Source organism: Amblyomma mixtum, chromosome 1 (assembly GCF_055824585.1).
Source record: "Amblyomma mixtum isolate Tamu chromosome 1, ASM5582458v1, whole genome shotgun sequence".
NCBI lineage: Eukaryota > Metazoa > Arthropoda > Arachnida > Ixodida > Ixodidae > Amblyomma > Amblyomma mixtum.
In genome coordinates this window covers 150,324,067-150,335,352 of record NC_143012.1, presented here as the reverse complement: position 1 = coordinate 150,335,352, position 11,286 = coordinate 150,324,067, and the positions used below count along the sequence as shown (strand labels likewise).

Here is an 11,286-nt window from a genome sequence, read left to right as displayed (position 1 = left end):
TGGCCCACACCCCCAGCAGCAGTAAAAAGAAGCCACAACTTTTCTTGCTCACTGAACAAAAATAACTTTCTTTTAGTTCAAGAAATGTAGTACTGTTCTACCAGCGCTTTTTTGTTATATAATTTTTTAAAACCTCTGTCGCTCTTGGCAGGGCATTTAAAATTATATGTGATTGTTTGTAAACACTGTCTAAGTTAAATATTTTTTTCTTTCATTGGGCGCACATCACCTGATGCATACTTCAATTGATTTCAACTTTTGGGGAACCTGTATTTATGCTTGTAAAAGTGTACACGTTTTGCAATAATTTGTTACTTGCGCCCAGGTACACTACTTTGTGCACTTATTGCACGGACGAAAACTAGAAATTTGCAAAGACCCAGATGCTTTTCTCTCCCACTGTTGTATATATGTATGCTGCAAAATAAATAAAATAGAAAACTGAAATTCAACAGTGCTAATTTTTTCAGGCGGCTGATTGTATAAGGACTGCAATTTTCTCGGCAACGCAGCCACCTTCCAGTGCAGAAAATAAACGGCGGTAGTGTTCCCGAGGAAACAGTTATCTTGTTTTTTTAGTTCACTGTTTCTCTTTAGTGTCCGCTTAAGTGACGAGCTGAGAACAAAAGAAATCACAGCAAGCTGACGGACAGCTGATTTAGCTCTATATTTAAAGCGCAAGGTGAGAAAGAGCGCATTAAATCCAATTGTCATTTAACGGTGACATCGGTATTGTATGGAATAGCAATGGAAGTCATCAAGAATCAGGTACAACATTTGAATTAAGAGGTTAAGGCACTGGGAGATAAGCAGAGGGGCTTCGGACGAAGCCGTACACTAGACGACAACATGTTCGCAGCCATTCAGTGAATCTAAATCGCTGTAAGTGAAGAACGGCCACTGTGGATGGCGTTTTTAGATATTAAAGGGACTTACAGAAGTGTAAACCATGCCCTGTTATGGCAAATTTAGGAAAAAGAGGATGTGGGCTGTGATAAAATATGTTTATTACAAGAAGCTTACAACGAGAACAAACTAGCTGTGAACTGGCAGGAAATTGAAGGTGCAGAAAGATTTGCTGTGAAAACGGTAGGGCTGCCCTTTATCGTCACCTTTGTTCGCAGTCTACATCGGGGAACTTTAAAAGGAATTTAAATATGAGTGGCGTGGCGGGGAAGAGGACACTGTTCTCCGTGCAGACGGCCTGCGAGGCCTTAAATACTTGGAAAACATGCGCGGAAAAGAGGCGTAGGTCTTAGGATTGAGTGTTAAATTAGAAGTCGACAGCGCCGAGGGCTCGTTTCCCCCTTCCGCCTCGTTTCCCTTTTCCCCCTTTCGGAAGTCGAGAGGGGTCAAAAAATAATAACCAGCTCTCAAGGGGGCGGGAGGATTGTTAAGGTGGCGACTTCAAACTACGCAACTGTCCAGCTAAGCGCTGGGTTTCTGTTTACTAGCAACAGCGACAGTAAAGCCGATGCGGGGGGGAGATGGAGCGAGATAAATATGCGAAACCGCGCGCCCTGCACGCTGCAGGGAATGCTAGGCCCAAGGAGCAGGGCTCTCGTGATCCCTGGGATCCGCCCACTTGCACTTATGGCGCCATTGCACTGCTATTTGTCGAAAAGGGCGGAAGCTGGAATAGTAAAGGCACACCAAACTATCGAGCAGTTTAAAACCAGCTGAAAAGAAAGAAATAGTGGAGCACGCCCAGACTCAGTCTCGGCAGCTTTGAAATAGCCTTTCCTTTAAACGACCTTTCGATCACGCTCTTTGTATTTCTGTCCCGTCCTAATAAATCAGTTTTTTGTGTTAACAAGATGGAGTTGCGGCCCCAAACGGAAACGTTCGCCGGACGAGCGGTCGAAGACACGAAGTGCTCTTCGTATTAACCACCGCGTATACGACCACCGGCCAGCGAGCTATCATCATTCGTCACTCGCGACGAGCATACGACAAGCTTGAAACCAACCAGTTGGAAAGTTTAACTCTGAGGTTTAGCGCAGAAAAATTACGAGCCATGTTTTGTAATGATGAGGCCGTAGCAATCACGCTACTAAACTGTGCTTATAGTTAAGGCATACAACTGTTTTGGAACGTAAATAAAGGATTACTCATACTACCTCGCAACCAGAGGCAGAAAATTACAAAAACAAACGCAGCTGTCAAGAACATTCTCGCGCTTTGTGTACACAACATGTGGGAAGTTATTTTGGGACTTTTGAAAGGCGCAATGGCAGCGGCCTTAAGTTTGCAAACCCTGTGGTGTTCATGGGATCTGCCACGACTTTTGCTCCTGAAATAAAGCAGAGAGACAGACATTAGGCCTCCCTTGGACGCACTAGGAAGCAGTACTAATTACGCAGTGCAGGGTGATGTAGGATGCTCAACCTTCAAACCACGTGGATCAAAAATTAGGATGTAGTAAGAAGAAAGGTTGGAGCAAATGAATGCCAAGCGATAGGGGCAAACATTTTCAGGTGCTTGCTGTGACGCACAGCCTATAGTACATGGAAGAGAGGAAATAGATGGCTCGCTCATAAATAAAAAAAGTGAAAGAGAAGAAGAAGATACTAAGAAAACTTAGAAACAGAAAGTACAGTCTTCAGTGAGCAGTCACTGGCAGAAGACAATTTTGGACAAGCCTACGCTGGAGCTCTCATGCAGGACCCACTGCAGGACAAAGGCCTCGCCCATCTATTTAATTAGCCCTTTCCTGTGGCTGCTCCGGGCCACCTTATTACATTGCAGCTCTAAGGACAGCTGAAACCAGCATTAAAAGGGAAAACTTTTCGACAATTAAAAAGAAAGTGGTTTCATTTTCGAGCTATGGCTGGTTTCTTGAAGACGAACTGTTACCTGCATTTGCTATTGCTGCATGCAAGACAGAGAAACGATGGAATATATTCTCATTCAGTGTAAGGCCCTACAAACCTAACTTTGTTGAACAAAAATAATTTCACTTAATTCAATAAAATTTGAATAAATTGAAATTGCAGCCCTCACCGCACGATGCTGCTGCAGGATTCCGACTAAGAGTGGGGCTCCGGAAAAGGCAGGGAATGCTGAATTTTCAAAAAGTAGAAACAAGTAAGAGATGACTAAAGGATTACTGGAGCAAGTTAAGAGTAGTTCAGAAATGGGAAGGAACATAGCGGTTAATCCGAAGTAGCTGGCACTTCTCACCACCCCGATAGCAAGGAAATTATGACAATTATCTGTCTATCGATCTTAGTAAGGCAACTACTAATGTACGGAGAAGTTGGACATGCCCTGCTTTTCTAGTGTGCACGGCAAGAGGTTTCCAGGCGTATATTACATCTTCCTCATCAAGATCATGCGCACTTTTCTGCGAGTGGAAACTCCATCAAGATTTTTTCCAGCATTACTAACCTTCAGGTTCTGTGGAAAGTGAATAGGTTGCTAATATCTGCGGCGCCAAAACATGCAACGTTGTTCCCTAATTTGGTTTTTTTGGAATCCATACAGCTCACACTTTGTGTGCCAACTTACGTTTGACAGCTACTATTAGGAAACTCAAGCAAACACCTGCCCAGATCCGCGAAGACACGCAAGCGACCACTACATCACTGAAGGAACTTAAAACCAAAATATGCTAAGCCTACCCGTGGATGAAGCCCTTCTGAGAAAGAACATACGTTTTAAGCAGTTAGCAGAGGCTAGAGGTTTTAGTTACTGTGGTACAGCTCATCGTATTTTCTATGAAAGTTTTTGCATTAGAAACAAGCAGTAACTTCAATGTTGTTTGAACTTGGTTATGACCCCTTCGCTCTATATACGAGGACGCCTCGTATTCTTCGGTTAGAAATATTATCGAGCACGCACCTAATGAATCACGCATGCACAGGTCAACGACAGGAGTTTTCTTCGAAGCATGCATAGCACAAGATGCCGTCACTCTGCAATAATAGCATGCGAAAATAAACATGAATTAATTATTAGACAATATTTTACGAGGTTATCTCAAACTTTACAGGTGCCATGGTCTAAGCAAATTTAATATCATACGATGGCATTGCACATCGTCCTCAACTCAGAAGCTGCTGTCAGTTTCAGCGATCAGGATCACTTTGTCAAGGCAAATGTATACGCATCTAGGATGCCGAGGGGCTCTTCATATAAAACGTGTGGTGTTTATTAATACATAGCATAGAGTAAGCCTCTTCATATCTTACATATTTAAGTTAACCATAGCTTTGTTAAGGTGGAGGCTTGGGCAAGCTGGTACATCATATGTAAGTAAAACAGCCTTAGACTCGGGACGAAGGAAGAACAACACAGCACAAGGCGCTACTGGCAACTCGATTTTTATTCCGCCAGAAGCGAAATATGTATCCGGAAAGTAAGAACACAAAAACATAAAGATAAACCGTACAGACAGTCAGATACATAAAGTGCCGTCATTGCAGGTGCATGCACTCGTCACAAAGTTAGATAGCGAATTTCTTTGTCAAGTAGCTTAATGAATGGCTTGTTGACGCAGTTCTGTCCTCTCTGTTGAACGATTAGTGCCTCGAAGACTTCCCTTGCTCTTTTCGATCTATATTTCTTAATAACGCTTGTGTGGTCCAAGAAAGGTGCGCAGTTTTTTGACTGGCAGTTTTTGCAGTGTATGGCTAGATTGCTGTCAGTTCCTGTAGAATGTAATCTGGCGTGCTCGCTTAGTCTGGTGTTAAGACAGCGGCCTGTTTGCCCGACGTACGTTTTACCACACGAGAGCAGCACGTCATAGACCACGCCGCACTGACAGTCAGTGTAACGTCCTTGATGGAGAAAACGTACTTGCGTTTTCTGCACGATAATTATTTGACCCACTGTTCTGCATTGCCTGCCTAGGTCCAGTTCGTCTCCTATGTTCCCTAGCAAGACATTTTCATCAGGAGATCAAGCATTACTAGGTATTCTCTATTAAGAAGCAAAAATAAAACAAAAAGGTACCTTATGGATTCAGTCACACGTAGCAGATAGAATGCAGTTCGTTGAAGTGTGCGGCACAAAATCTGAATGTTGCCAGTAACCTCAGGAGTTCACGACGGATCTATGCTGGGCATAGTTTTAAGTTAGATTAATGACATCACAGAAAGACTCGACACAAAAATTACTTTTTCTTCTATTTGCAGATGATTGTCTCGTTTATTCAATAGTTTCAAGTCGTGAAGTTCAAGTCTTGTTTAATGCATAGACACTATCTATGAAAGTTGTTCCAGATAGAAAATGAAAATAAATCGTGCGAAAACAGTTTTTGCACGGATTACTAGGAACACTAAGTATTTTTATCATTTTATCATGAGTTAGACGGGAAGCCTATAGCACGTATGAGTCACTCCAAATATCCATGCGTTATCATATGTGACGGTCTGAATTTGAAACTGCACGTAAATAATATATGCGCATTAGCCGAGCGAATACTTTGGTATTTTATACGCAAACTTAGACTTTCACCCGCGAATGTCAGCTTTGCTGCCTATGTGACCCTAGTGCGCCCTAAGCTAGAGTAGGAAAGCGTCCTATGGGATCCATTCAGACAAAACCAAACAGATAGAGTTTACAAGGTTCAGAGACGTGCAGCAAGGTTTATACTGTCAAAATGCAGATCAACAGACTCGGTCACAGGTATATCCTGCTAAACTAAATTTGCCGCAACTTTCACCGCGACGACAAATGGCCCGGTCAAAATTTATTTAATTCATGAACAAAGGCAATTCAACTTGTGAACAGAACGGTATCTTCAAGAAAGGTCCTCTCGGTGATTACGAGGTTTGTCATGCAGCACAGTTCCTTCCTATACCGGTAAGAACAGGGACGTTTAAACATTCATTTTTTTTTTCCAAGAACGATTGAAGAATGGAACTCGTTACCGCTCGAGAAGGTAGAAGTTAATTCCTTTACTTATACGAAGAATCCATCCACCCCAATTACGATATTAAATAACTCCTGATAGCTATGTAGGAAGCATTTCTGAGCGGCTTGTCTGTTCCTTGCTATTTGCTATTTCTTGCTTGCTATTTCATTTCTGTGTGAAAGTGGTGATTATCGAACATGCTGTTGAGTTGGCAGTATTATGGCGCGTTTGTTTGTGTTTTTTCTTCTTTTTTTTCCTCTTGAGCTTAGTTGTGGTGCAGAGGGTTTGTCGTAAATGGCTTTTTCTCGTGAGTGTATCTGTGTTTGCGTATTGTTTGGGGTCAGCTATGTCATCATCATCATCACTCATCATCATCACCCTGACTACACCCACTGCAGGGCCAATTAACCCTGTCCTTTGCCAGGTGCGGCCACTGTATCCCCGCAAAATTCTTTATCTCATCCGCCCATCTAACTTTCTGCCGTATTGTGCATCTATGTTGTCATTGCCATGGGGCCGTGCGGGAAACAAATGTAATTTCAGTGCCACCCTGTGTCGACCCAAAGAGGGCTAGCGGTAGAAATAAATAAAGGAAATAAAAATAAATACCACTTTTCCTCCCCAATCATTCCCCGTTCTGTCACCAAGGTAGCGCCTACAGCAGCCTTTACAAAAGCCTGGTCATTTACTTGCCTGAAGTCTAAGATCGATCATGTAAGGGATAATTTTAATAAACATCTTGTTGGCAATGAAGCAAGTTGAACTGTTTGTGGCCCCCTTTGTAATGCACTGAGGTAATGTTATCGCTCTTCCAAGATTTCACGGGTCATATATCAGCTGAGAAGCGGCAGTCAATTTCAACCATCAGCGTCATTATGTCAAACCAAATGTAGTCATGTAGAATGTTGAGATGGACTTCATGCTAAACGAAAGGTATTTATGAATAAATAGCGTCGAGCGCGTATGACCCGAATATGAATCTCTTACAAGGCCGCTACAAGGGCCCTATAATATTATTTTTCTATTTCTTTGTTTGGAAACGATCGCAGGATTCAAAGAAATGTGTGGCTGGGATAGTGTATTCTACGAAATGGATGAAGAATATGTTCTTTTTACAGGAAAGGACGCGATTTGGCAAAAAAATAAGAGAACAAATTAAATTTATTTTGAGGTCAGTACGGTGGGTCATGTCCTTATTCGTGGGTTTCCTTCGTGTGATGACCGCATCAATGGCCCTCTGCGTCAGCATTCCCAGTACGATCAGCGGCCGAAGCCACGGTTGTAGCCTCCTCCTCCGTATCCGCGGTTGAAGCCTCCTCCGTATCCCCGGTTGAAGCCTCCTCCATATCCTCGGTTGAATCCTCCACCTCCATATCCACGGTTGAAGCCACCGCCGTAGCCACGTCCAAAGCCTTGGGCCGCCGCCAAGCCGCAAATAGCGGCAAGTACCAAGATTGCAACCAAGAACGTCTTTCCGTTCATTCCAACCATGGCTGAAAAGTGCACAAGCATTCTTTTAACTCAGATCTCGTACTCGCACCTACACGCTGAAACATCTCAGTAAGTGTGACGTAGGAATCGCAGGTGCGTGCCAGCGCAAGGACCGACAACACATCCAAGATGAACCGCTACGTGAATGCCCACTGGGAACGCGAACTAACGATATCGCAGCGACCAAGACAGTCAGAACCATTAACAGGAAAGACCCGTTGGAGCAAAGGACATCGCAATTTGCGCAGTGTGCGGTTTATATAAGCATAAACACAATGGTTTTGTTAAATATTTATTCGGCCATATTATGGCACAAAATAAGCGTTTTTCAACTTTTTCTAAAAACAGCATGAATAATAACAGCACTCTAGTGCGCATTACAGGACATTCAAGCTGCTCAAACTTAAATAAAACCTGAATCTTTGTCTAGCAATAACTTTACAAGTTTTGGGCGCAGCCAGCAACTATTATCAGACTTAGCTGTTGTTGTTAGCCTAAAATTGTCTACCAGGAAAGTAATGGGCACCTCTATATGCTTCCAAGAAGACTGCATGTCGAATAGCAGTTAAGAGTGAAGATTGAACTGTGCGTCCCTCATAACCTGAGTTGCTTTGGGATGTTAAACCCCATAAACCAAACAAGAAGTTTGAGGTAAAGTTTATTCTCAGTGCCAAGATTCTTGAAACTTGTATTTTTTTGTGTATTATTCACCTCGTACGCCTCTTTAGAAAGTTTTAGCCGGTTCACTGCTGTCAGTTAGAGCGAATGGCTGTCTCTCAAAAGTGCCCCCCACTGCGCGGCATTTTCTCTGCAGACTTCCTCTGAGCACGGGTACTGGTTTATGGCTTATGGTAACGGAATGGGGAATGTAAATCTTTGTTTTTGCCAGACTTCAAATTCTATGAATACTGAAAGAAATAATGATGAGTATGGCATCTCCCACTTGGCCTCGTACCCACACTTTTCGTCACTCATCATACCATCTCCTGTTAGCTTTTGTTGTAAATTTAACATGTTCGCCTCCAACCATAATAAACAACAGTGAGTACGTGCATGCACAGTCGCATAACGAGGCATCTCGGGGGAACTCAGAACCTAGTGGTACATTCGAGAATGCAGTGCAATGCCACTGAATCGGAAATGCCAAAATATTATTTGCACCGGTCTCTATTGGCATAATACAGGAAATAAGAGGCAAGCATGCGAACGGCGGTGGAGTTACTTATGGAGAAGCGATTGTGAAAAAATTGTGTCAGCAGGTATAAGACGAAAGAATAAGAAATGATATGAATCTATTTTCGCTCTGGAAGAAAGTATAATCTGGTAATGGTGAAAAGGTAATGGCTAAAAGGGATAATAACGCGAATAATCCCTTATAAAAAGTAATGTTTGCTTAGTCTGAGGGGCTTTGAAGAGATTCTTGGCGGTTCTGTAGGCAGTACTTTGCAGCCTTTCTTAAATAAAGGCATTTGGCAGAGCGTGTTTGATCGCCATTCTTCCACAATTCGAAAACCTTGGAAAACCTTGGAATTCACTTGGAAAACCTGTTGGGTGCACGAATGGTTCTCTTCTTAGCATCTCAGATACAAAACCGCAGTGTCTGGCTTTTTAATGCAATCTCAGTTTTAAAGTAAAGTTCAGAATTCATTGCTCGTTTTGCATACAGCGTACCAACGTTCTTATCTTCCCTTGTGATTTTTATATCTGAGTTTTTTTACACAATTAGACCAGTCTTTTTTTTTTTTTGCTCACCATTGTTAAAATTGCTCAGATATTGAACATTAAAACGAAGAGCTACTAAAAGAGAAAGCATACTTTCAATAATAGGAGCAGATATAACGCATAAATTTAGCGGGAAATATTTTCCACCAGTTTTGCTGCCCTTTACTGCCCCTTAAAAACAAGTGCGCTCATAGTATTACACGCGGCAACAGATGCTATGCTCCGTAATCGGTTTGCTAGCTCGCGCATTCAAGGTACTGTTCGGTGTGCGCTCAGGAGTAGCGTTTCCGTGAAGTTGAGAATACACACTGTGAGGACTTCTGGCAGAATGCAAGCGGCAAAAGGCAATTGTTTAACACGAAATGTAGTGCTCGGAGTGCCAAAACACCCAGATCTTGTTGGAAGTTCACCGAAGACATTCGAATGGCCTATAGCATTTCAAACGTGTAAATCCTTCCCAGCCTAAAACGAGATTGGATCTACGATACTTCGCATCCCTCATCATGCACAGCAATATGCGGTGAAAATTGTTTCGACAAAGGACAGATTTAAATTGCTCCGAACTTGCCTGCTTCTCTGATGAAGACGATCAAGCCGCTGAGATGCGATAGAGATGCAGTCAACAGCGTGCAGTGGTGGCTGATGGTGTGGGTACCATGTTTATATTTGGTCCAACTGCGGAAGTGTGTCGGTACCCGTCTATCCGCCCCTGCCAGCGCCGTGATGATAAGAACACGCGGCCGGGGAAGGCCATCTGCCGGAAAGATGGCGCCCCCGGCCACTCGTCCCGCAGCCCCGTCCGTGTCTGCCATCCGCCCGCTTTCCGAAATCAAAAAATAAGAAAGGTTGAAGGACGCGAACTGAACTGCTAATAACCGCAGAGCCAGCACGGGAGGAAAGGGAGTAAGCAACAACACGAGCGCTCAGTCCTTCAACTCCTTCTTTAAATGATCCTTTTTTGACCACTTATTTGTCGCATTTCAAGTCTCACCCTTTATCACAAATTATTTCATTCTTCCCTCAATCGGTCACCGTATATCACAGCTGCCGCACGCATATCTCACCGCACCAGTCATCCCCTACAAATTGCCCGGCCGCCATCGCATACTGCCACCTTTTCTGCTTCATTTTTCCTTCGAGCAGCAATGGACTGGAACGGCCTACTCCGTGACATCGTCAACATCACTTCATCCTCTACTTTTCAAGACCATGTAACCGACCACCTTCAGTGCTAAATAATATTCGCTGTTTTGTTTGCTCATTTCATTGAATCCCACCCCTTATGTAATACCCCCGATACAAGGGGGCCTTTAAGGTAAATAAACTGAACTGAACTGAACTTATTTCTGTTCCAAAATAACAAAACAGTTTACAACAAGACAGAAGCTTTCACTCATAATGCCAAGCAGCCAGTCCTACCAATGACACCGAGGCCCCCTGCATGATCTGTCTGTGAAGCCGAACTGCGCACAATTAACGTCTTGATGTAGTTGGTGACTAAGAGGCTGTCATTTTCTCTGTACACTCTGGTTCTGTATGTCTTTTTCCCTGTACAAATCTTAAGTAAAGCCAGTAGTGCTCCATGAAACTCATCATCCCCACCCTCGGACTCCTTTCTGTTCAGCTGTCCTATTTCTTTATCACATATTCGTAGGTCAACCAATTAATCCTCTTCAGCAGCCATCCTGCAATGCCAAGATTTTAAACTTCACGCTCCCCATCCTAACCCCCCTCTCACTTCACACCCTCCTTCGCCTGAAAGCGGTTTCCGCATCGCAGTGGAGCACTATTTAAACCCCGCTAAAGAAGAACGCTTTGCACAGACGAAGATAAGTGTTCTTGTCGAAACCATGACAAGCACCCTGAGGCTTCCCCTTCTCTTGTTCTCTTTTTGCTGTCCGATTAAGAAACTCATCTACTTAACTCCTCTAAACCATGGTCACAGTAAAGACATTGGCGACATTTTTTGGTCGCGCAGCTTTTCCGCAGTGGTCATGGTGCTCGGCTGCTGACCCGAAGGACGCGGGTTCGATCCCGGCCGCGGCGGTTGAATTTCTTTGGAGGAGAAATTCTAGAGGCCCGTGTACTGTGCGATGTCAGTGCACGTTAAAGAACCCCAGGTGGTCGAAATTTCCGGAGCCCTCCACTACGGCGTCTCTCATAGCCTTTGTCGCTTTGGGACGTTAAACCCCATAAACCAACCAACCAACCAG

The 11,286-nt window shown here is 43.6% G+C and overlaps 1 protein-coding gene across 1 annotated transcript; it reads right to left on the bottom strand.

Annotated features, from left to right (window-relative positions):
- Nucleotides 1-7,003: 7,003 nt before the first annotated feature.
- LOC149367950 (uncharacterized) lies at nucleotides 7,004-9,786 on the bottom strand. Its single transcript, XM_089568229.1, has 2 exons — nucleotides 9,642-9,786; nucleotides 7,004-7,353 (listed from the first exon to the last, which is right to left on the bottom strand). The coding sequence occupies exon 2, from the start codon at nucleotides 7,349-7,351 to the stop codon at nucleotides 7,121-7,123; it is 231 nt and encodes a 76-aa protein (XP_089424355.1). The 5' UTR covers nucleotides 7,352-7,353; nucleotides 9,642-9,786; the 3' UTR covers nucleotides 7,004-7,120.
- Between the last annotated feature and the right edge of the window lie 1,500 nt (nucleotides 9,787-11,286).